The sequence below is a fragment of the Molossus molossus genome, unplaced genomic scaffold, assembly GCF_014108415.1.
Source record: "Molossus molossus isolate mMolMol1 unplaced genomic scaffold, mMolMol1.p scaffold_m16_p_9, whole genome shotgun sequence".
NCBI classification, from domain to species: Eukaryota; Metazoa; Chordata; class Mammalia; order Chiroptera; family Molossidae; genus Molossus; species Molossus molossus.
The window spans coordinates 20,750,755-20,777,747 of record NW_023425403.1 but is presented as its reverse complement, the minus strand read 5'-3'; the positions used below and the strand labels follow the sequence as shown (position 1 = coordinate 20,777,747).

The window sequence follows — 26,993 nt, the reverse complement described above, 5'->3', positions numbered from 1 at the left end:
ATTTTATTTTTTTAAAATGGCCCACCTGAAACTTTGTACATGTTACAATTTAACGCAAGGCAAAATTATATAAATCTCAAACATTTATTACGTAAAGATTAACACATGCCTATCAAAAAGAACTTTAAATCTGTAAGGGACTGAATATTCTTTTAAAGTTTTTAATTTCTGCCCAGCTGATGTGGCACAGTGGTTGAGTGTCGACCCATGCACCAAGAGGTTGCCAGTTCGATTCCCGGTCAGGGCACATGCCCAGGTTATGGACCTGATCCCCAGTGCGGGGCATGCAGGAGGCAGCCAATCGATGTTCTCTCTCATCGATATTTCTCTCTCTCTCTCCCTGTCCCTTTTTCTCTCTCTAAAATCAATAAAGGAAAAAAATTTTTAAAAAAAATAAAGTTTTTAATTTCTATAAATACAGCAGAATAAAGATTCCTACTTCTAAGACTGTGAAGAGTTTCACTGGATTATGAAATATAGTGTGATTATGATGGATTGAAGAGGCAAATGGCTTTGTTTTCCAACATACTGATAAATGGTATCAGCTAGGAGAAAAAATAAACAGAGTGCCTTATTGTGCACATTTTTACCTAGTTCTCACTTGGTACATTATAAAATGGCACACTCCAAAAAGTGTTACGCAGAGAGCACTCCTTTCCTAACCCTCCCTGTCCATGTACTCCCATGGGTCTCAGCATCAAGGCGTATACTGCCTTGGGCTCAGTCGAGGTGCGGCTTAATTTTCATGTGGATCCTTCCGTGTCCTGTAAGGTCATGACATAACTGATTTTATGTAGAACAGGTAGTTCTCGTTTCTAGCTGCTTGACTCTTTTTCTTCCACATTGAGGACAGTGTCCACGGTTATTCCTATGTCCTGCAGTGACCAGCCTCCCTCCACTTCCAGAGGCCGCCTAGGAAAGGAAGTGGAAAGGCTGTACAGGGATGTGTCGTACCCAATGTTCATCATCCAGTCAAATAGAACCTAAAAGATAAGAAACATAGTTGTTAATACTTTACATACTTGTTTCCCTCAGGGTCACCATGATATTTTACGATGTTCATTGTAAAACATGTCCCTAGGGATAATGAAACAGAACTTTTACATCTTTCAAAGGGACTTTCTGGAGTGTAAAGAAAAAGAGCATGCCATGGATTCTGAGATGTGAATATCCTTTACTACATGTTGTTTAAGGCCTAGGGACCACTGGCTCCCACAGCCAGCAGAGGCATTTAACAAACAGCAAGGCCCCAATCACAGGGAAGGGAAAGATTACTCGATGAAAAGACTGAGAAACAAAAAGAAAAGACAAAAAAAAGAATGGAAAAAAACAACAACTGAGAACAAAAGGTTAGCATTTGGGGAAAGATTATGTAGATCACAGTCTAAGCCACATCCAAAATATGCAGGAACTAATGGATAATGGGAACAAAGTTAATACTGGCTGCTTTGAAAGCATCTTACCCACTAAGCTGTGAAAATGTAATCATAATAAAAAACAACAACAAATAAAATAACAGGAAAAAGAAAACCTGAAAAAAATTGCAGAAATCACAGTTCAAAAGGACTCAGCATGTCCGGCTGGTATGGCTCAGTAGTTGAGTGTCGACCCATGCACCAAGAGGTCACTGGTTCAATTCCCAAACAAGGCACATACCCAGGTTGTGGGCCAAATCCCCAGTGGGGGGCATGCAGGAGGCAGTCAATCAATGTTCTCTGTAATTGGTATTTCTATCTCTCTCTCCCTCTCCCTTCCTCTCTCTCTAAAATCAATAAGGGGAGGGGGGGGGGAGGACTCAGCATGCCTATTTACCCAAAGTTCTGCAACATAGAATGCACAGAAATGCCCTTTATGCTCGACATGGACTACATGTAAGTGATGAGTGTACCAGACAACAGTGTGATTGATAATGCCTCTCCCAATGCATGGGAATGAACTACTGTCAAATTCAATACAAATATTTCTCAAAATATGAATTTCCTCACCTGTGAACTACAAGACTTAAGAAACCTTCTCCTCAGGACACTTCCACGTGGACACCGGAGAGCAACAGTAACTACCTGAGGAATAGCAATGTTCAGATAAGAATTCCAATCCACTGCTCTATGCAATTCCAAAATTATAACATCTGTGATTATAAAAGCTCACGTGAGGTTTTGCAGGAACTTAGCTCTGAGAGAGTAGACCAACATAAAGGTTCAGATAAAAGTCACCCTAAACATAGAAGTAATCCTGAAACTGAAAAACATCTTCCTATTGATTGAGGGGATCAGTGACAAGCCTTCCGGAGGGGACACCAGAGACTAAACAATCCTGTTGCCCAGATCACATCCAGATTGCAGTTGGGCTTCAAAGGTGACCTACCAGCCCTGGCCAGTTTAGCTCAGCAGTCAGAGCGTTGGCCCACGGACCAGTGAGTCTCAGGTTTGATTCCAGTCAAGGGCACGTACCTTGGTTGCGGTTCGGTCCCCAGCCCTGGTTGGGTCATGTGAGAGGCAACCAGTCAATGTCTCTCTCACATCGATGTTTCTCTTTCTCTCTCTCTCCCTATCACTCTATCTGAAGATAAATGAAAGAGGATTTAAAAAAATAAAAAAGCAGCAGCAATAATTAAAATTTGGTTTCCAAGTGCCCGGCTGGTGTGGCTCAATGGATTGAGCACTGTCCCACGGACTGAGAACTCCTAGTTCAATTCCTGGTCAGGGCACATGTCTGGGGTGTGAGTTCAATCCCCAGTAGGGGGCATGTGTGAGGCAGTCAATCGATATTTCTCTCTCACATTGATGTTTTATCTCTCTCTTCCTTCCTCTCTCTCTAAGAAGTAAATAAAAACATTTTTTTAATTTGGTTCCCAAGTACTCTTTAAAATTATAAGATAGCATGCAATAATAAAAATAGTTAATATGGTAACATTATATGATGATTTGCAAAATTATTTTCAAATTATCTTAAATTCTACAGTTAATTTCTTTTCAATTTAAAAGTAGAACAGCAACATATGGTAAATATTCTATTATTAATTCTAGACCATGAGTTATTTCCTCCTCTCATTTTTAAGTCTTACCATACTATTTAGAACTCTTTGGATAGTTGTAATGCTAAATACATAACAGGCACTAAAAAAAATCAGGGTGTACTACTTTAAAAAGAATTGCATTCATTTATTTCACATCCCTCCATCCCTTATCATAAATCCGTTAGTCATTAGTTCCCTCATCTATTAGTCGGCTCCTAAATCCAAGCAAACGTCCACTCTCAAAGGAATTTTCTCATATGGCTCATTATTACAGAGACACAGTTATATGTACAGAAATATATATACATACAGTGGAAACTTCACCTGGTTCTGATAACCTTTAAAATGAATGTTAGTCCCTTTCCTTAGCAATACAGAGTTATAAAAAATGTCTCTCTATTCTGTGGATGACACCAGACATTTAATGAGCCTAATTTTAATAAGGAAACAGAGAATTTCCTGAAAATTATAATTTCTAGTATTCCTGAAAGTGAAATTACATTTTATGTATATTCTCTTAAGAAAGTTATATAGCTTAAGGATTAAAACATACTTGTTATGACAAGGGCAGGCTTTACATATGATGACATGTCATGACTATGTAATATATATAATGATTTTAATACCAGAGCAAAACTGTGTTAAATTGACAAAACAGAATGCCAGAATGCCAGAAACACTATGACTACATAACTTACAAAGACATTGTTAGGTACCCTACAATCTTGGGTAACTACAGTATCTCTCATTCCCTACCCCAGGCATGTCTTCTTCACTTTGAAAAAACTTTCTTAAGGTGACAGATGGAGGGTGTGTTGAAAAGGCATAGTCCCTAAAATAGAACACTTCTGAACTTTTATGATGATAATGACACTCCATGCTTACTATTTTCATTATTCTGAAAAAGTCTGCTGCAATGGTGGGAAAGGCCAGGCAGAGAAGTCTGGAGGGACCAGGCTAACTGCCCAGAAATGGTCATTAGATCAAGAGTGTGACAACAAGATCTAGGTCAATGAGAACAGGAGAATACTGAAAGATGGCATGGGACATTTAAAGTCATCAGGGAAATAAAAGCACCAGCTTATGACTGGTTAGTAGGGAATTAAGAATTTTTGCATTGACTTCTTGGAAGTCTATGAGCAGTAGCAACTGTAGAGATGGAAAGTGTCTTGCCCACTGATGTTTCTAATAGAATCAAAATATTCCAGAATTTAGCTTTTCTTGATTGGTGTGGAATAGAATACACTGTAAAAGTATCAAGCAGTATCAACTATACATTAGTGTCATTCATAATAAAACTTCATTATAAAAGTTGCTTGTACCACCCTGGCCAGTGTGGCTCAGTGGTTGGGCATCATCCCGTGCACTGAGGGGTTGCCAGTTTGTTTCTCAGTCAAGGCACAGGCCACTGGGTTGTGGCCTGATCCCTGGTGGGAGATATGCAGGAGGCAGTCAATAAATGTTTTGCTACCACATTGATGTTTCTCTCTCTCCCTCTCCCTTCCTCTCTCTCTAAAAATCTTTTTTAAAAAGTTGCTTGTGCCAATTAATACAACATGCGTGGTGCATACATTTTTACATGTAACAATTATTTACCATGATTCTCAGGTAACAATTATTTACCATGATTTTATTGCCTTTATTAACCAAAAAATCAGAGCAGAGAGAAGAAAGAGGGACAGAACTGCTTACAGAGTGGGTACGAGGAGAGTACTGGTCACAGCCAGAGGCCTGGCTTCTCCAGCAGGTGCCTTGGAACTCTTCCTACCTGTGGCTTCAGCTTCAAGGAAGGAGATGGGATGAGTTGTTTAGGTTCATTCCAGCTCTAAAATTCCATTATTCTGACATACACTTTAATGAGTGTAACACAAAATATCACCTACCAAGTACTAGAATAGGGTAGAGAAGAAAACAAAATGGAATGACTATAAATAACTCATACAGAGAGGAGAGTAACATCAACTGCCTCCGTGGCAGGGGTTTCTCAACGATTTTAAAGTCACATATCTGAGAAGTGAAGAAAAACACTCTCCTTTTTTTAAATAGTTTTTTTAATTGATTTTGAGAGGAAGGTAGAGAGAGAAACATCAATGGAAGAGAGGAGCATTGATCGGCTGCCTCCTGCATGTGCCCTGACTTGGGGTCGAACCCAGAACCTGGGCCTGTGCCCTGACCAGGAATCCTGTCACCTTTTAGTGTACAGGACAATGCTCTAACCAGCTGAGCCACACCAGCCAGGGCAAAAAACACTGTCCTTTTATATATAATCACAAAAAGGTACAATTTAAAAAGATTCACTCACAACCTGAGGTCTATAATGTCATGTGTTTAAAAGCCAGAGTAAATTCCTAAAGGGTGTTCCCTGTCAAACCTGAGCTCTATTTAAATACTCTTGAATTATAAATTGTTGTCATGGATACCAACCCAGAGCTTGACAAGAAGTGAGAATGTAGAAGTGTCAGGATAGAGCTATATCATAGGCATAAATTTATCACGTGTAACAGGGAGGAATTAAAAGGTGTTTTTGTGTTCTTTTAAACATTGTGTTTTCCCTGCATTACACACTTCATTATCTCTCTTTTTTTTTTTTTTTAATTATCTCTATTTCTATAGGACTTTTGGATTTTCCTCTGACATCTAAAGTACTAACTGAAATGTTGCAAATGTGTTGACAAAAATGAGACAATCCCAATGGCTTTCTTGACTGTCTCAAAAATGGTTTTAAGGAATATAACTGTCACTGAGTCCCAAGTAATGGAAAAACATCAGGGCTCTCTTTTGCCATTTAAATGACTTAATGGCTTTAAAGATGTATGCTTCTGTGCACTGGATAGATGTCTCAAACTAAGCTGGGCAAGGGCAGGAAGGCAACTTAGATTATAACAAAGCAATTGGGCAGAAAGTCGCTCAATGCAGACCATCCTTCCATTTAAACATCTAAAAAGTAGCTGCATTCTTTTTCTTTCATTTTAAAAAAAAAAAATTTTTCTTTATTGATTTAAGAGGGAGAGGGAGAGGGAGGGGGAGGGGGGGAGAGAGAGAGAGAGAGAGAGAGAGAGAAACACTGATGAAAGAGAGAACATCGATTGGCCACACCAGCTGGGCTGTTTTCTTTTTTTTTTTTTATCCTCACCCGAGGACATTTTTGCATTTATCTTCAGACAGAGCAGGAGAGAGGGGGGAAGAGAGAGAGAGAAACATCGATGTGAGAGAGACACATCAAGTGGTTGCCACCCACATGACCCCAACCAGGGAGGGGACAAACTGCAACTGAGGTACGTGCCCTTAGCAGGAACTGAACCCTGGTCTCTCTGGACCGCAGGCCGACGCTCTAACCCCTGAGCCAAACCGGCCAGGGCATTCTTCTTTATTGATTTTAGAGAGAGAGGAAGGGAGAGGGAGAGAGAAAAACATCGATGAGAGAGAACATCAATTGGCTGCCTCCTGCATGTCCCCCACTGGGGACTTGGTCCACAACCCAGGTATGTGCCCTGACCAGGAACCAAACCAGCGACTTCTTGGTTCATGGGTCAACGCTCAACCAGTAAGCTACACCAGCTGGGCTGTTTTCTCTTTTTTAAGAGAAAAACTGAAATTTGCAGTCATCTGCCTATTTTTTTTTAATCCTCACCCAAGGATATTTTTCCATTTATCATCAGATAGAGTGGGAAGGAAGGAGAGAGTGGGGGGGGACATCAATGTGATAGAGCCACATCGACTGGTTGCCTCCCGCATGACCCTGACCAGGGCTGGGGCCAAACTGCAACTAAGGTACGTGCTCTTGATCAGAATCGAACCCGTGACTTATTAGTTCACAGGCCAATGCTCTAACTGCTAAGCCAAACTGGCCAGGGCTGAAGTTATCTGCCAATTTTGATTCTGTTTCAATAAGTAACTCATTTCGTGACTTGAAGTTTTAGAAAAGCTCATGTATTCTTTTTTTTTTTATTAATTGAATTTATTGGGTGACATTGATTAATAAAAACATATAGGTTTCTGGTGCACAATTCTATAGAAACGCCCATGTATTTCATCTCTGCCTGAAGCAGTAGGAAGCCTCTAGGCTCTAAAAATCACACTCAGCAGATGTCAGGCTTCCAAAACAGTTGAGGGATTTGATATTATACCATATTCAAAATAAGACCTAATCACAGTGCAACCACAGAACACTTATCCCATCTTTACTTTTAAAACCCAAATTTAGATAAGACATACTTGATGCTTAAGGAAATAGAAAAGAAAATATGCTTACTTCTTCAGCTGTTTCAGAAGGTTCTTCAGGTAAATCTGGAACCTAAAGAAAAGTAAGTATTAGCAATAAGAATGTAAACATTTTGAAGGAAAAAATAACCTCAATGAGAAGAGTTCCTTCCAATATAGAGTTTAGATACATCTAGGCTTAATGAAATCTTTTCATTTCATATTCATTAATAAGTTTACAATGAGAATAACTTAATTAACATTTCTGGGTAAGCAACTTTATTCTAACAAAAAAATCATAAAAATAGGATTTTTAGCTACCAATCTGTAAATATTTGAAGAATTTTGTTTTTGTGATGTTCCAAGATACTATGTAAGATCTACTATTTAAAGAAACAGGATATTAAGTTCAATAAGACCCCAAAATTACTAGGCTTGTGTGTATATACATTTAAGATGAGTGTGGCCCTGGCCGGTTTGGCTCAGCGGTTAGAGCGTCGGCCTGCGGTCCTGAGAGACCCGGGTTCGGTTCCCGCTAAGGGCGTGTACCTCGGTTGCAGTTTGTCCCCGGCCCTGGTTGGTTGTGCGGGTGGCAGCCACTTGATGTGTCCCTTTCACATCGATGTTTCTCTCTCTCTCTGTTCCTCTCTCTCCCTCCCACTCTACCTGAAGAAAAAATGGAAAAATGTCCTCGGGTGAGGATAAAAAAAAAAAGATGAGTGTGTATTTTCTTCACTGGCACTTCCACAGGACTGGTTAATAACCCTTCACTTGGCTGCTGATTCACTAAGTGCTTCCCTATTTCTGGTCATCTCTTTAAACACCAAATGTTCAGACCATTTTCTCTCCTTAATGCCCAGCTGGTGGCTCAGTGGATTGAGCATTGTGCCATAGACTGAAGTCCCAGTTTGATTCCTGGTCAGGGCACATGCCCGGGGTGTGGGTTTGATCCCCAGGAGGGAGTGTGCAGGAAGCAGCCAATCATGTTTCTCTTTCACATGATGCTTTTCTCTCTCTGTTCTCCCCTCTCTGTAAAAAAAAAATCAATAAATAGTGCTGCTATGAACATAGGGGCACATATATTCTTTCTGATTGGTGTTTCAGGCTTCTTAGGGTATATTCCTAGAAGTGGGATCATTGGGTCAAATGGCTGTTCAATTTTTAACCTTTTGAGGTAATACCATAGTGTTTTCCACAGTGGCTCCACCAGTCTGCATTCCCACCAGCAGTGTACTAGAGTCCCCTTTTCTCCACACCCTCGCCAACACTTGTTGTATGATGATTTGTTGATGGTGGTCATTCTGACAGGTGTGAGGTGATACCTCATTGTTGTTTTAATTTGCATCTCTCTGATGATTAGTGATGTTGAGCATTTCTTCATATGTCTCTTAGCCATTTGTATGTCCTGTTTGGAGAGGTGTCTATTTAGGTCCTCTGTCCATTTTTTAATTGGGTTCTTTGTCTTCCTTTTGTTGAGTTGTATGAGCATTCTATATATTTTGGAAATTAACCCTTTATCTGATGCTTCATTGGCGATTATGGTCTCTCATATAGTGGGATCTCTTTCCGTTTTGATGGTTGTTTCTTTTGCTGTGCAGAAGCTTTTGAGTTTGATGTAGTCCCATGTGTTCATTTTTTCCTTTGTTTCTGTTGCCTTAGGTGTTGTATCAGCGAAAATTCTGCTGCGTATGATGGGTGAGATTTTGTTGCCTACATTGTCCATCAGTAGATGAGTGGATTAAAATGCTGTGGTACATGTACACAATGGAATACTATGCAGCTATAAGGAAAAAAGATCTCTTATCCTTTGAGATGGCATGGAAGGATCTGGAGAGTATTATGCTAAGCGAAACAAGCTAAGCAGAGAAAGACAAATATCACATGATCTCACTGATTTGTAGAATATAATGAACTAAACAAACTGCTGAACAAAATTAACCCAGAGACATAGAGGTGGGGTACAGACTGACAAGCCTCAGAGGAGGGAGGGTTTGGGGAAAAAGAGATAAACCACAGAACTTACATGCAAGTATGCATGACAAATGAACATAGACAACAAAGCTGGGGATGGGGCAGAGGGGATGGGGAGGAAAGTGTCAATGGGGTAAAAAAGAGAAACATTTGTAACAAAAACAAATTAATAAATAAAAAATACATAAAATTAAAAAAAAATAGTTTAACAAGTAGTTAAATTGACTTGGATATAGCCAGAGTTTTCCCAAATACCTAAATGATGACTTAAAAAAATTGTAAATCTTAGAGGAAGAAAGCTCTAGTGTACTAAGAGGTCTACTCATCACTAGTTTAAAAAAAAAAGTTGAGCTCTGGCCGGTTTGGCTTAACGGTTAGAGCATCGCCTGTGGTCCAGAGACCCAGGTTTGGTTCCCGCTAAGGGTATGTACCTACCTCGGTTGCAGTTTGTCCCTGGCCCTCGTTGGGTCATGTGGGTGAAAACCGCTCAATGTGTCCCTTTCACGTCAATGTTTCTCTCTCTCTCTCTCCCCCTCCCACTCTATCTGAACAAAATATCAAAAAAAAGTGTCCTTGGGTGAGGATAAAAAATAAAAAAAAGTTGATAAAAAATTTAACATAATTTTTCAAATCAATACATTTATAAATAAAACTAATCTTTTTCTAACAAAATCCTTAATAAACTTAATTATTGATTCAAAAAAAATAAAAAAACATATTAAAAAAAACATTTGTTACCAACAATTTCACCTCTAGGGACACTTTTTATTTTTCAATACCAGAGACTCCACGTTTCATAGCATTTTATCTAACAAACACTAATTGCATTTAATAAACCATCTGTTTTCCTTTCATAGCAAAAGCATGTGACAGTCCATCAAAATTTACCATCAGCATGAAATAATCCGTGCTATTAACAAAAAGCAAAGAGCCCTGGCCGGTTTGGCTCAGCGGTTAGAGCGTCAGCCCACGGACCAGAGAGTCCTGGGTTCGGTTCCCACTAAGGACATGTACCTTGGTTGCAGTTTGTCCCCAGCCCCGGTTGGGGTCATGTAGGTGGCAACCACTCAATGTGTCTCTCTCACATCAATGCTTCTTTCTCTCTCTTCCTCCTTCTCTCCCTCCCGCTCTATCTGAAGATACATGCAAAAATGCCCTCGGGTGAAAATAAAAATAAATAAATAAATAATAAAATAAAATATTTTTTTTTAAAAGGCAAAGAATCTTGAGTGTTTAATTAGTCCATCTAGTTTATTAGATCTTTTGAAATGTTAGAAATAGTACAATGACCTGATTCTCCATTAAGCGACCAGGAAACCTCAGAAGCAAAACATTAGAAACTACTTTCAAGGATTGGATGGATAACCTACCTACCAGCTTTCCCTAAGAGTCAGTAAAGACAGACTTCTTATTTCTAATCTTTGCTAACTTAAGCTCCAAACTTAAAGATTAAAAATTTGAAAGGAAAGAAGGAATAATAAACCTGGGCACTGTTCCACAGTGAAGGGTCACTGCCCCATTCCCTAGAAGGGCTGCTGAGAAAAATGATACAACACTCATGTTCATATTTGCCACTCACTAAATATGGCTTAATCATGTCTTAGCTACCCATAGGGATGCTTCCTTAGTAAACATTATATTTTTTATTTCTACAAAATCAAATTACTTCCTCAAAAGAACTGAGTATTTTCTAAACCAATTATCATGTATCTTCATAGCTTCCTTCTAAGTGTGGTTCAGAATATTAATAGTAAGCAGGAAAAGTGACTCTTAATGAAGGCGATCACTTTATGAGGTAGTGGGAAGACATCATTTGGATTAAAAGCCAGTCCCTCTTCACTCAGTATACCACCTCACCCACAGAACAAGATTCCTGCTGCACAGTGACACGATGGAATGAACTGGCATTAAGTAACTAACTTCCTGTCCTGGCCGGTTTGGCTCAGCGGTTAGAGCGTCGGTCTGCGGTCCAGGGAGATCCGGGTTTAGTTCCTGCTAAGGGCATGTACCTCGGTTGCAGTTTGTCCCTGGCCGTGGTTGGTCGTGCGGGTGGCGGCCACTCAATGTGTCCCTTTCACATCAATGTTTCTCTCTCTCTCTCTCCCTCCCATTCTATCTAAACAAAGAATGGAAAAATGTCCTCAGATGAGGATTAAAAAAAAAAAAAAAAAAGTAACTAACCTCCTTTTGCGTGGGCTGTTCAGCAGGTGGTGAAACTCTGGTTGGTGAAACTTTGGTTGAAGGCTTAGGCAAGTTCCGTCTGTTTGCTGCTCTTCTGTTTGATGTTTCAAAAGATGCCTGACTCTCATTTTCAAGCACCAAGTCTTCGTCACCCTGGTCAAAAACAACACACAGTTTCTAAAGAGATGCTTTCTATCAATTTTATTTGCAATGGTTTTTTTCTTTTACCCTGATGGCATTTCAGTAAAAAATATAATTAAGTCATTATAAGACCCCAAAAATTAAAGCATTATCTCCTTAGACGGAAAACATAAAGCTTGTAGACACTACCCTTAGCCGGCTCTGGTGTTCTGTCTGAGATACAAGGCTGAGACAGACCTTTCCATTTAACTGACCGCCAAGGTTTTCAGGATGGAAGAAAGAAAACCTGGAGATATCCTTTCCTCCTTTCAGTAAAGGAAACAAGGCAGTGCAAGGAATTATGCCTTGAAAGGCTGTGAAAATAGCACATATACGTAAAAATATGTCTCTGTATATGACTATGCAAAACTTCCATAGCTGAATGTAGCCCTAGTATTTTGTTATATATAAACATATTTAGTTCTCAAATTCAACCTTTGAGCTTCCATTTAAAGTAATCACTTTAGGAGGCAAAGGATTTTATTCCAGAAATCACTAAGATTATTTTTATTAATATTACCTTTTAAAACTTTTTCCTTAGCAAGACAATTCACTTAGGTGTCAAATTCTCAAATGTAGCTCTGGCCGGTGTGGCTAGGTTGGCTGAGCATCATCTCATGCACCAAAAGGTAGCTGGTTCAATTCGCAGTCAGGACACATACCCGGGTTTAGGGCTTAATCACCAGTAGGGGGCGTGCAGGAGGCAATCAGTGTTTCTCTTTCACATTCATGTTTCTCTCTCCTGCTCCCTTCCTCTCTCTCTAAAATCAATAAAATCCTATTTAAAAACAAAAAAACAAAAACAACTACTGCCCTGGCCAGTTTGGCTCAGCAATTAGAGTGTCGGCCTGTGGACCAAAGGGTCACAGGTTCGATTCTGGTCAAGGGCACATGCCTTGTTGTGGTTCGATCCCTGGCGCTGGTTGGGGTTGTCCAGCAGGAAACCAATCGATGTCTCTCTTGCATCGATGTTTCTCTCTCTCTCTCTTCCACTCCCCCCGCCCCATTCTATTTGAAAATCAATGGAAGAATATCCTCGGGTGAGGGTTAAAAAAACAAACATAAACATGGTTAAACTCTGCTCTTAATCCGAACCCAGGTCTATTTTTTAAAAATCTCAAATGTATACTTATTAGTTCACTAATGTCTTTCTTCCATATCTACAGACCTTCTAAAAGTTCTCTTTATCAGACTAAAATGGCCACCATTTTGATGGGCAGTTTTCCTTTATTCTAAGAGAAGTTGGTGGAAGGAACATGGGGAATGGAAGTAAAGAGATCTTAATGCTGAACAATAAACTGACCAAACTTAGGCTGCTTCACTGCAAATTACATGGCAGGACCAGCTGATAAGATACTTTCTTTCAGTTCTATATTCCACTTATGTTCTTTGATAATCCTGAGAGCCTATATCATAACAACACCGAAGGTCTGCCCCGTGTTTTTGCTGACCCCACTACCTAGGTTAAAATATATCCTAATAGGAGAAGATACAGCCTAAAAGCAAGAGGCAGAATGACTAATTCACACTGTGACCGTTTCAGAAAGAGACTTGGCAGGCTAAAATCAGGCTACCCATGTCTAACACCACAAAACTGAACAAAAGGCAAATTCAACTCAGAATTGAAATCACTACATGAAACAGTAGCATTTTATGTCACCTGTCTTTCACATTAATTGTATTACCCATCCTTGATTGTTTTATGACATTTACCATTATGAAATGAATAAAAACTGATTCTGCTTCACTCTAAGAATCCTATTCACCTTTATTAAATCATTTTATTTACAAGATGGTGAAAGGTGCAGTATAAACAGAAAGCAAATAAATTTTTGGGACAGAAATAATCTTACCAAACTGCAAACTTCCAGTGGCAAATGGCAAAATTAATACTCAAGGCCAAAGGAAAAAAAAAGAGTCAAAGGTTAATTTGACTTTACAAAAACAGAGCCAAACAAAATGAATATAATGTGAGCTTATAATACCTTAGATATCATTCTTGAGGAAAAATCTGAATTCCCTCATATAAAACACAGTGATATAGTCAACAGTTTTCTTCAAGATTACCTTATGTTAGAGCTTCTCAAGGCTCTAAGTTATATACTTTTAGGCACTTAACTGTTCAACACATAAATATGCATTCAATAAAAACTGATGTACAGTCATTAATAAAGACTCTTATAAAAGGCTGTATTAAAAGTTTTACATCACTTGAAATTTTTAAAAAATCAATATATGTAAAATGAAAGATAAGTCATAGCACAATTCAAAATAAAAAATGGAATCTTTTCTAACCCCAAGTTTATGACCATTGCTTAACTTCCAGGTTTCACCCGTCATTCGATAAAAGCGCTCTTCTAGTTTTTTCAATTTCATTTCCTGGTGAGGTTTTAGAACATTCTCTATGTATCTGCTGGCCTGTTCAAAGAAATAAATTAGGTGTTGTTACTTACTATACATTAATATTCTTAAGATTTTTACATTGTCAATAAAGTTGTAAGAATCAGGTCAGAAATTGTGTTTTCAGCCCTGGCTGGTTTGGCTCAGCACTTAAGAGCGACAGCCTGTGGACCAACGAGTCTCAGGTTCAATTCTGGTCAAGAGCACGTACCTCGGTTGTGGCTTATCCCCAGCCCTAGTAGTGGCCAGTCAATGTGTCTCTCTCACATGGATGTTTCTCTCTCTCTTCCTCCTTCCTCTATCTGAAGATAAATGGAAAAATATCCTCAGATGAGGATTTGAAAAGAAAAAAAAATTGTTTTCACACTAACTCAATTTTGCCAAAAAAGCACCATCCTTCACTTTTGCATCACTCTAAAAATTTGCATTTGTACATAATGCAAATAAAAACAAATGTTCTATATTTATGCTTTTTTTTTTTCTGTACAGATAGAATGGGAGGGAGAGAGAGGAAGGGAGAGAGAGAGAGAAACATCGATGTGAAAGGGACACATCGAGTGGCTGCCACCCGCACGACCAACCAGGGCCGGGGACAAACTGCAACCGAAGTACATGCCCTTAGCGGGAACTGAACCCGGGTCTCTCCAGACCGCAGGCCGACGCTCTAACCGCTGAGCCAAACCGGCCAGGGCTATATTTATGCTTTTATGGCAGTCACCTCTATATCCTTTTATGTGTTTTCAGTACAACAAAATCTTACTGAGGGCTGGGGATGCAAAGATGCCTTCTAGGAGCTTAAAATCAGGGCAGTTTGTTCAAGGCAAGAACGTTAATTAATAGCTCAATCATATTAACATAGAAACTATTTTTGGACTCAAAAGAAATGTAGAATCTGGTTTTAAGATGACAGTGACATTATTTTTGCCTCCCTCTCCTCTTGAAAATCACTCCCAAAACAACTATAGAAACAACAGAAACTCAAATTCCATTACTGTTGAAACAAAGAAATATTACAACCCCAAACCATTATATGTGAGGGCAGATGGAGGAGTGGTAACTGATATAACAGTGAGAAAGATGCAACCTAAGTGCCTGTAAAGGTGATTAACAATAAGAAGCAAGCCAGTGCACTCCACAGACCTGGAAGAGCTCAGGAAGAAGAAACAGCAGACACTAAGGCAGGGACAGGGGGTAAGGAACAGAGCTGAAAACAGGGTGTCGGGGGAAGCCATGCATCAACCAGTGATGACTTTGTAGTGAACTAAGGATTGTGACTATTTCAATTCTTTGCATCTGAGGTTCTTGAGGAAAGAAAAGATAAAAGAGCTATTAGATCCCCAGACCCACTATCCTACCACATAAAGGCAGGCTTGGAAGGTTTAAACTCTAGGAATATGAACCAGAGAGGCTGCAGAGTCACAGATCCCAGGCCTCGTAGAGGGCAGGAGTGCAAGCTAAAAGTTTTAGTTAAGGTGAACTACAAGAGGAACACAGAGCTACTGACAAAGCTAAATTGCTCCCCAATCACCCTACCATTAATCTGGAGTACTCCCTGTACCAGCAGACAACACAGTCAAGCTCTGACCACATACAGAAAAATTATAATTAGCTGTATTCTCCTTTTTTCACTGAAGTACATATAACTATGAACAGTAAAGAACACAAAGCTTGATGAGATTTCTACAAATGCCTACACCATCAATTGCTTCTTAGGGCACCATTCTTAAATCTGAAGGGATAGAGCCAAAGATTTCCAGATGATTAAGGAAAGCCTCCAACATGAAAAATGAAGCCACACCAGCCAGGGTGGTGTCAAACTATTAATGCCCTTGTACTTAGGACTTTGTAACGGGTTAGGTTTTTAATATTTAGGTGAAAGCCCATAGCAATCTTCTCTTTCACAAAGGTCAATCATCAATCTGGCAATTGCTCAAATGCTACCTGACAGTTCAAGGTCTAGAAAATAACCGTTAGCCCTGGCTGGGTAGCTCAGTTGGTTTACAGCATTGTCCCAATATACCAAGGTTGCAGGTTTGATCCCTGGTCACAGAACATACAAGAATCAACCAGTGAATGCATAAATAAGTGAAACAATAAATTGATGGGGTTTTCTCTCTCTCTCCCCCCCTTCCTCTCTACAATCAATTAAAAAAAAAAAGAAAATAACTGTTAGATATAATCATCCATGGTAAAAGCAATTCCTAGCTATCAAAATCAATCTTAAATAGAACACAGCAAAAGCAGTGCTAAGAGGGAAAGTTATAGCTGTAAACATATAATTAAAGAAGATCTCAAACCAGTAAATTAGCTTTATACTTTAAAAAAGTAGAAAAAGCCCTGGCCGGTTTGGCTCAGCGGTTAGAGCGTCCGCCTGCGGTCCGGAGAGACCGGGGTTCGGTTCCCGCTAAGGGCATGTACCTCGGTTGCAGTTTGTCCCCAGCCCTGGTTGGTCGTGCGGGTGGCAGCCACTCAATGTGTCCCTTTCACATCGATGTTTCCCTCTCTCTCTCCCTCCCACTCTGTCTGTACAAAAAATGGAAAAATGTCCTCGGATGAGGATAGAAAAAAAAAAAAAAAAAAGTAGAAAAAGAACAAATTAGCATAAGAAAGCAAATAATAAAGATTATAGAAGAGATAAAAACATACAGAATTAACAGAAAAACAATAGAAACAATGAAACCAAAAACTGGTTATTTGAGAAGATCACTAAAATTGATAAACCTTTAACTTAACGAAGAAAAAAAATATCAGAAATGAAGCCCTGGCCAGTTTTGCTCAGCGGTTAGAGCATTGGCCTGCAGTCAGAGCATTGGCCTGTTGTTCAGAGAGACCCGGGTTTGGTTCCCGCTAAGGGCTCGTACCTCGGTTGCAGTTTGTCCCCGGCCCTGGTTGGTCGTGCGGGTGGCAACCACTCGATGTGTCCCTTTCACGTTGATATCTCTCTCTCTCTCTCTCTCTTTCTCTCTCTCTCTCTCTCTCCCTCTCTCCCCCTCCCACCCTATATGAACAAAAAATGTCCTCGGGTGAGGATAAAAAAAAAAAAAATGAATATAAGGTTATTACTAATTTTATATCATGTGAATTTGACCTCAATAATAAAAAAAATCTATGCACAAACACAGAGAGCAACAGACCTAAATTTTAAGTGCCCCAGATATTTTTGTATTTTTTAGAGATATTCGTTAAAAAGTATGCTTTACCTTTTCACTCTGTGCCTCTTGTTGTTTTTTTCTCACAAGTTTTTGCCTTTGCTCATTCTTCTCTTCTTCTTCTAAGACACCAAAACATAAAAATGTTTTTTTTTAACTCCCAAGTATCAATAAATTGAATGCTATTTTTCTCTGAAAACAGTCTGTAGCTCTTAACATTTTATGAGAAACAAGCTTTCAAAAAACATATTTTTGAAATAATGAAAATGAGATACATGCAGACAGTTGAAATTAAGAAATCTGCAAGTAAAATCAGTAAGAAAAGGTCTGTTGTGAAACATGTTTTAGTATTATATATTATAGTTTTGATGAAGAGGCTTTAAGAATGCTTATAATAGGCTTATGACACAGTAGGAAAGATAGAAAGTGTGTGGGCAGGCTGATTTCTTTTTTGTTACTCATTTGAAGAAAATCTGACAATAACTAGGCCCTATATACAGTTTCAGCCTTCAGTGATGGTTATGTCTCAAAATTATCAACCAAAAATGTACCAAAATGACTTGCACTCCCAGCACCATAAAGGCACAACTTAAGCTAAGACACTGTCAGGTGCATGTTTCCCTTATTTGTAAAACATAGAATACTTGACCTGATAGTTTAATATATGCAGTAAATATCCTTCTGATATAAAAATGTGTTTAATATAGAGTTTCTTAGAGAAGCTACAAATGAGTTATTTTTTTTTTTATCCTCACCGAGGACATTTTTTCATTTTTTGTTCAGATAGAGTGGGAGGGAAAGAGAGAGAGAGAGAGAGAGAAACATCGACGTGAAAGAGACACATCGAGTGGTTGCCACCCACATGACCCAACCAGGGCCGGGGACAAACTGCAACTGAGGTACATGCCCTTTGCGGAAACTGAACCCGGGTCTCTCTGGACCGCAAGCCAATACTCGAACCACTGAGCAAAACCGGCCAGGGCCAAATGAGTTATTTTTAATTTCCCAATCAAATAACTTGAAATATAAGAGATCAAATCAAAGCCAATCAGAGAAAGACAAATACCACATGATCTCACTTATTTGTGGAATATAAGGAACAAAATAAGCTGATGAACAAAACAAACCCAGAGACATAGAAAGAAGCAGGGTTCAGATTGACAAACCTCAGGGGGCGAGGGGAGGGAAGAGATAAACCAAAGAACATTTATGTACATGTATCCATAACCAATGGACATAGACAACAATGCTAGTGGTGGGGGTGGGGTGGAATCGGGAGGAGGGTGTCTATGGGAGAAAAAGGTGAAACATCTGTAACAAAAATAAATTAATTAATACAAAATAAAATGCAAAAAAAAAGAGAGATCTAATCATTTACCAAAAGAAGAAAAAAACATTTTCTTTTTTTTTTTTTTTTTTTTATCCTCACCCGAGGATATTTTTCCATTTTTTGTACAGATAGAGTGGGAGGGAGAGAGAGGAAGGAGAGAGAGAGAGAAACATCGACGTGAAGGGACACATCGAGTGGCTGCCACCCACACGACCAACCAGGGCCGGGGACAAACTGCAACCGAAGTACGTGCCCTTAGCGGGAACCGAACCCGGGTCTCTCCGGACCACAGGCCAACGCTCTAACCGCTGAGCCAAACTGGCCAGGGCGAAAAAAACATTTTCAAAATCTATGACTGGGAGACGCTAAAACATCCACATTATCTCTTACGTTTGGGTTGAATAGTATAAACTTTTAGGATTATGGTTTTATTCACAGCTAATCTGAAAGGCTATAAATTAAACACTGATCATTTTCCCTTTATATTTATTTACATTTACATAAACAGCAAAACAAAACATAATGCCCCAAATTCACTATTGGCAAACTTCTTCTAATAGGCTATAAGAATGTAGGTATAAATTTTAGGATTGATCTGTTGAGGCGAACTACAATACTGTAATAAAATGCTTCTAATACTGTCCCAGAAGGCCCTGGCTGGTTTGGCTCAGCGGTTAGAGCGCTGGCCAGTGGACCAGAGAGTCCCAGGTTTGGTTCCCGCTAAGGGCATGTACCTTGGTTGCAGTTTGTCTCTGGCCCTGGATGGGATCAAGTGGGTGGCAACCACTCAATGTGTCTCTCACATTGATGTTTCTCTCTCTCTTTTCCTCCCTCTATCCCTCCAGCTCTGTCTGAAGATAAATGCAAAAATGTCCTCTGGTGAGCGGGGAAAAAAAATACTGCCCCAGAAGGATTATGTATCACACAAGGAAATGCCTTGAGGAAGAATGACTTGCTGGTGGCATGTGTATGTTCCACGCTGATAGTGCTACAACCATGCTCATCTTTGACAAGCTATCCAATGCTTTGTGCAGATTGGCCGACTTGGCTGATTTTGTGCAAATTGTTCACCCTGAGCCAGCATTCAGAGAGGTGGCAGAAGAAGCTTGTAGAAGTATTGGCACCATGGTAGAAATGCTGAACACAAGTATGGAATTATATTCAGGTTTGCAAAAATTATTAGCTGATAAAAGGCTTCTAATACTCAAATTTTCACTTGTCAAAAAAATAAAACTAAACTAAAAACGAGCATGGTTTCCTAAAATTAATAGCACCTAACTATACACAAGACATAAGTGCATAAATGCCAGGATGGAATGGAAGAAAATTTAGGATGAAAAGCCTTTAGAGCCCTGGCCGGTTTGGCTCAGCGGTTAGAGCGTCGGCCTGCGGTCTGGAGAGACCCGGGTTCGGTTCCCGCTAAGGGCACGTACTTCGGTTGCAGTTTGTCCCCGGCCCTGGTTGGTCGTGCGGGTGGCAGCCACTCGATGTGTCCCTTCACGTCGATGTTTCTCTCTCTCTCCCTTCCTCTCTCTCCCTCCCACTCTATCTGTACAAAAAATGGAAAAGTACCCTTGGGTGAGGATAAAAAAAAAAAAAAAAAAAAAAAAGCCTTTAGAGATTAATGGTAAATATATTTAACATTTGTAGAATAGTTTATATAAGTTGTACCTATCAAAGAGCAGTTAAGCTGCACAAACACAATTTAAAATGAGAATTTGCAATGTACCAATTTAGAAGTTACAGTTTCAAATACATATATAAGGGAAATGTATGACTTCTCATAAAAATGTTAGGATTTATGGTCCATTAAAAATCATATCTAGCCCTGGCTGGTTTGGCTCAGTAGTTGGAGCATTGGCCTGCGGACCAGAGAGTCCCAGGCTCAGTTCCTGCTAATGGCACTTACCAAAAAAAAAAAAACCTAAAGTTGTAATGATTACCTTGAAATTACACTGCACAAATTAATGGTAAAATGGTTCTTATTGTGCAAAGTTCTAGAATATGTAAAGGAATCAGATAAACTTACCTTTCAGATAAACTTGGGAAGATTTAAATGAGTTAAGCCATGAGGTAGTCACAGAAATAATTAAAGTAAGAAGAGCAAGTAGTAAGAAAATCCGGCCACACAGCAAAATTATATCTTTAATTCCTTATAAAGGTAAAAAAAAAAAAAAAATTAAAATTAAAAACACTTCTCCTGATACTAATAATAAATAATAACACATTAGAAGATTATTTGTACTAGAAAAGTATAGTCTTATGTATGTCTTATGATTCATATAGTCTCCTTTAGGCACCAGAATTCATCATGGTTGACAATACCAGAACAAGTTTTCAGAAAACAATTCTAGGACATCTTTTGTCTCGGGAATATAGGTATAATTCAAGTGACTGTCTATAAATATTATGACTATCAATAATGCATAAATTCTGATTTCCCTACTGCCCAGAGGATATAAAATTATCCACATATTTAAGAATTAAATGATAGTGACAGTATCATCTTTTCAAACTCTAGTTAAATTTATAATGTCATTTACACACACACACATACACATAACATCATTCTCACTGAAACACCAATTTCTTACTTCTCACAGTTAAATTATGAAACTGTACTTTATTTCTCTTTTGTGTGTGTGTACTTTATTTCTCAATTCGGTCATTTGTAAATAAAATTAATATATACATGTTTGCCTAGAAAAAAATTTAGGCCCTGGCCAGTTTGGCTCAGCAGTTGGAGTGTTGGCCCACAGACCAAAGAATCACCGTTTCAATTCCAGTAAAGGTCTCATACCTCAGTTGTGGTTTGGTCCCAGCCCTGGCCTGGGTCCTGAGGAAGGCAATCAATCGATGTGTCTCTCTCATGCTGACGTGTCTGTCTGTCTGTCTGTCTGTCTGTCTCTCTCCACACTCTATCTGAAGGTAAATGGAAAAATATCCTTGGGAGAGGATTCAAAAAAATTTTTTTTCAGTATTTGGTTGTATATGTAGCTCAGTGGTTGATTGTCAACCCATGCACCAAGAGGTCGCCAGTTCAATTCCCGGGTCAGGGCACATGGCCAGGTTGTGGGCCAAATCCCCAGTGGGAGGCATGCAGGAGGTGGCCAATTGATGTTCTCTCTCATTGATGTTTCTATCTCTTTCTCCCTCTCCCTTCCTCTCTATCTAAAATCAATAAAGGGGGAAAAAAAAAAAAAGTTGGGTTTAAAATGGTTTCTATCCCCCAGGAATTTTTGTTTTGTTTTGTAAGTCTCAGCAGAGGTAGAGGAACCATCTTACCAATATGATGGGGCCAGTAGTTAGTGAATTAACTAAACAATAACAAAGGAATTATATATGCAGACATATATTTATAGTTACATTTATATTTTTTTTGCATAACAGCCCCTCCAACTTTTGCCAGCAATAACTATTGATTCAGCTGTTGTTCAATACAAGTAAATCTGGGGTAACTGGCCATTACAAACTTAATTCAACACTAGAGTACTGGTATTTAAAGAAACCACTAAGTTATAGGATTTATGTTCTATAATATTGCTTTTTGTTCTAACAAGCAGGCAATTTGCAAATGTTATATGGGACTATAAAAGAACTAATTTGTATGTACACATTTCAGGTAAAATATTTTTTAATTAAGTTGATTTTTTGTGTGTGTACATACTCTCAAGAGCATGTACAGGGTATTCAAAGGATAACAAATGTGAGGAACCAGCATTACAATATTTAGCTTACAAGTGAACATGTACTGTCAATGAAGGCTTTTACACAGTAGAAAAAGAGAAGAATCAGCCCTGGCCGGTTTGGCTCAGCGGTTAGAGCGTCTGCCTGCGGTCCGGAGAGACCCGGGTTCGGTTCCCGCTAAGGGCACGTACCTCGGTTGCAGTTTGTCCCCAGCCCTGGTCGGTTGTGCGGGTGGCAGCCACTCGATGTGTCCCTTTCACATCGATGTTTCTCTCTCTCTCTGTTCCTCTCTCTCCCTCCCACTCTACCTGAACAAAAAATGGAAAAATGTCCTCGGGTGAGGATAAAAAAAAAAAAAAAAAAGAAAAAGAGAGGAATCAGCCCGGCCAGTGTGGCTCAGTGGTTGAGCGTCAACCCATGCACCAAGAGGTTGCCAGTTCGAGTCCCAGTTAGGGCACATGCCCAGGTTGTGGGCCCAATCCATAGTTGGGGGGCATGCAGGAGGCAGCCAATCAATGTTCTCTCTCATTGATATTTTTTTCTCTCTCTCTCTCCCTTCTGTTCTCTCTAAAAATCAACAAAGAAAAAAATTTTTGAAGAAAAGAAAAAGAGAGGGATCATTTTTCAATGTACAGTATATCCTGAAATACATCCCAGGCGAATGAACAGGTCTGGTAATTACACTTTTCCCCCTGGAAATTCAATTAGCGGCTCCAGCTAAGAGTATTAGTACCTTTAAGTACTTCCACACATAACTAATAACTAGCCCTGCAGTTGTTGCACTGGGATGTATGATTGGTAAAACAGACTTAAATATTGTCAGTGGATAACTGCAGAACCAATTATCAAGAAACCAATGTAAATGGCCATCATTTTACAACTTGAGAGAAGATTCTAGGAAAAAGGAGTTAAGTGAAAATTTAAGGAACCAGATGGAGATGCTGTCAGGAACGCAGGTGCATTTTCTAGAATTTATGCCCTACTTTTATTCCTTCAGACATTGTAGTAAGTGCTGGGAATACAAAAACAAATTAGAATGGTCTCTGCCCTCCAGAAGTGTATTTCACTGTGGTCAGAGCTGATCATGTGAACAGATCTCCTTCTGCAACCTCAGTAACCACCTTCTCATCGACTAGTATTAGTGCAAAGTATAAGATTCTAAATGGGCAGGGTAGAGGTGGATGTTATAAACACAAAGGAGCAAAGTGAATTCTGTAATAGGTGTGACTTTAACATTTCTGTATGTCATTTGGATCAAGGTCTTGTTAGATTCCAATACATCTTGAGGTGAATCAGGCTTCTGGAGGGTCTACATTTTTAAAAAAGCATTTTTAATTTATGCCAAGCAACATTTCTGGGTACCTGACTTCTTAGAGGTGGCTGAGGGAGGGTGGAAAGACAGAAAATATTAAAGCTGAGTTTCATCATGGTCTCTAGCTGCAGGGCTAAGTTTAACGAGGGAGATATGTAATCTGATCCCTTATATGTCCAAAACTGAACCACCATTTCCCTTTCAATGCGCCCTTTATCGTTGGCACTACCAACTACTTGGCATTGTTCTACCCACACGTAGGAGTCATCCATCAATCCCTCCTTTCCGTCTCCCCAAACAATCCATCAACAAGTCCTGTTGGTTGTACTTTGTAAATATCCCAAATCTGTGCCCATTTCACCTGTTCTCATCCTTGCCTGGGCCATCATCACTACTTGTGCACTTCAAAATCCTAACCTGTCCCACTGCCTCCACTATAGCTTCCTTCCTAAAACATTCTCCACGCTGAATCCAGGGGCCTTTTTAAAGACCTTAACCCCCTTTACTGCCTACATCTAGGTGTGCTCACTGTACATGGGGTTATAACAGTACCCCGATTAGACGACGATTACAGCATCTAGTGTCAGGCTTGTCTAGGTGCTCAATGCATGCATCTTCCCCCACTGTCCCCCTCATCTCCCCGACCCAGCCGCAGTGGTCTTCATCCTTTCCTCCACCACGTCACAATTCTTTCCGTCTGGAACGTTTTTGCCCCGACTTTTCAAAAGGGGTGGCTCCTTCTTCAAATCTCTTCAGATTCCTCGGAAGGCCTACATCCCATTACCCCTTTATTTCCTTTTGAGCATTCAAGGCAGCTTGAAAGTCGTGTCTATGTTCGTTCCTGGACTTGCTGTGTCCGACTCCTTACACCACAACTCGCGCAGATGCGCAGGGCCGCCGCCCGCCGCGCGCAGCCGGCCTCCCGAGGGGCCCGCCGCTCGCCCCCGGAGGGGCCGGCGCCAGAGGAGGGAGGCGGGCGCGATGCAGCCTGGGAGTCGTAGTCCACGCCGTGCGCCTACGTCCCACTCGTGGGAAAGTTACCGGGGGTGAGCGCCAAGAGGAGAAAGCCCACACTTACCTAGGTCCGGAAACCCACGCCGGAACTCCAGGCACAAGAGGGGGAGCGCAGAGAGGAGAAAAATGCCCACGACCCCACGGGCTGCCATGGCGGCGAAGGCCCTCCCCTTCCGGTTCCGCCCGGGGAAGGGGAGTGGAGCGGTTCTCCGAGGGGGCGTTTGGAGCGAGAGCTGCAGCCTAGAGTCGCGTCGGTGCTCAGACTAAGCCCCTTTTTTGAACTCATTATCCGTAGCCTTATATCAGAAGAAATACGAGCCCCTCCCCACGTCGCGAGGTGTGCGGGGGAGACGGTCCCCGAGCCGCCCGCCCAGCCACGTCCCGTGGAAGCAGCGCTGAGCGCCCGCGCGGGGCTCCCGGGCACGAGGCCCGCGGCGCCTGCCCTTCGGCCCCGCACGCTGCGAGGAGCTCGAGGACACCGACTGCGGCAGGAAGTACGCGCGGCGACGCTGTGGGAGACAGCCTGCCCTGGGCCTGGCGTCCGCAGTGGGTGGCCGTGGGCTCTGGGGCCCGAGCTGCTGGGCACCACTCTCCTCGGAAGCGCCTGCCGCTTCCAGCGGGTTCGGGCCCCTGCCGAGGTCTGTGGTGCCTGCGGAAAGATGATTCAGAAGTGGGCGCTGGCACCTAATTCCAGACCCTGGAGACCTGTTCTCGCTCTTCTCAGTTTTGCCGACCGGTATTATTGTTAATGACTTGGCCTCACAGTTATGTGACCTCACGACCTCATTGCTATGGCTTGACTCACCTCTAGGGCGCTTCTGCCGACCTGCAACCAGTTAAGCTATGGGAGGTCCTGGCAACTTAACGAGATTTCATGCTTTGGATTTAATCCTTACCTGAGGATATTTTTCCATTCATTTTTAGATAGAGTAGAAAAGAGAGAGAAACATCAGTGAGAGACATCCGTTGGTTGCCTTCCCAGCCAGAGATGGAACCTGCAACCCATTACGTGCCCTTTCCAGGAATTGAACCCGCGACCCTTCCATCACTGCTGAGCCAAACCGGCAAGGGCTCACCCTTCAATTTAATTCAAAAAACATTTATTTAACCCCACAGAATGCCGGGTACTGTAGAACTCTTAGATATTCAAATACGTGTAAGTTACTGAATTTGTCCTCATGAAACTCATTTTGGTGGGAAAAACTTATAAACAGGTAAAGACAACACAATGCCTAAGTGCTGTGATAGTAATACTCCAGGGTGCTACCAAATCCTACCCCAGGGCTTGGGGGAAGGCTTTCTTGAAATACATCCTGACAAAATTGTAAAGTTAGGAATGAGGATAGCAGTACAAGAGAAGAGTGAGAGTTCAAATTTAGAAAACAATGCAGAGGAACTGCCAGCAGTTAAAATACTGCGGTTTAAAGTTTGAGTGGAGGTACACAGAGGTAAATTGGAGCTAGGACCACAGAGGGCTTTTTTTGTACATAGCCTAAGAACTGCATCCTGGAAATGAACATGCAGCATATGAGGACACAATCTCAAAATTCGAAGTAATACAAATTATAATGACATATCAATTAAATAATTGACTATATTGATTCATCCAGATGTTCTCATTTGTCATCTTCATGAAGACAGGAAAGAAAGGAAGTTCTACAGCTCTTACTATCTTCATTTTGATAGGATATACTCCTTTAGATATTTTTCTTCCTCTCTGACTTCCTATATTCCTAAATCTTTTGATAACTCTGTCGGGACAATACAGTGATACTCCCAAATACTCCAGATTGCTTGAAGTCATACCCATTTCCCAAACTTTATTGATTGTGAAGTCTCTTCCCTACAATTGTCTATGTTAATTCCCCCAAACAATTTATATGCATGTAGGCATAACCAATAGACACTGGTGACAAAAAATGAAGGTGGGCCCTGGCCGGTTTGGCTCAGCAGTTAGAGCGTTTGCCTGCGGTCTGGAGAGTCCCAGGTTCAGTTTCCGCTAAGGGCACATACCTCGGTTGCAGTTTGTCCCAGGCCCTGGTTGGGTTGTGTGGGTGGTGACCACTCCATGTGTACCTTTCACATCGATGTTTCCCTCCCACTCTATCTGAACAAAATATCAAAAAATGTCCTCGGGTGAGGATTAAAAAAAAAAAATGAAGATGGGATGGGGGAGGGGAGGAAGGAACATCTGTAATATTTTCAGTAATAAACATATATCCAAAAAAAAGGAGACCACCAGAGCCCTGGCCGGTGTGACTCGGTTGGAGTGTGTAAGGTCTTGGGTTTGATTCCCAGTCGGGGCACATACCCAGGTTGAGGGTTCAATCCCCTGTCATGCCACATACAGGAGGCAACCAATTGATGTTTCTCTCTCACATTGATATTTCATTCTCTCTCCCTTTCTTTCACTCCCTTCCTCCCTTCCTCTCCCTCTCTCTCTAAAATCAGTTCAAAGGAAAACAAACATATCCTAGGGTGAGGATTAAAAAGACACACCATATTTACTGCATTAAGGTAGAACAATATTTTAACAATCGTGTCTCAGAGGGG

The 26,993-nt window shown here is 40.7% G+C and overlaps 1 protein-coding gene across 2 annotated transcripts; it reads right to left on the bottom strand.

Moving 5' to 3' along the window:
- Positions 1-409: 409 nt before the first annotated feature.
- Positions 410-24,619, bottom strand: UBXN8 (UBX domain protein 8). 2 transcript variants are annotated; one of them, XM_036249972.1, is made up of 8 exons: positions 24,505-24,619; positions 20,457-20,579; positions 17,149-17,219; positions 13,844-13,966; positions 11,369-11,521; positions 7,269-7,310; positions 1,986-2,060; positions 410-983 (listed from the first exon to the last, which is right to left on the bottom strand). In XM_036249972.1, exons 1-8 carry the CDS (start codon positions 24,590-24,592, stop codon positions 816-818), a joined length of 843 nt encoding a protein of 280 aa, XP_036105865.1. In that variant the 5' UTR covers positions 24,593-24,619; the 3' UTR covers positions 410-815. The 2 variants fall into 2 exon arrangements, with proteins under 2 accessions (XP_036105865.1, XP_036105866.1); XM_036249973.1 differs by lacking the exon at positions 1,986-2,060 and having other exon boundaries at positions 411-983.
- Positions 24,620-26,993: the final 2,374 nt, after the last annotated feature.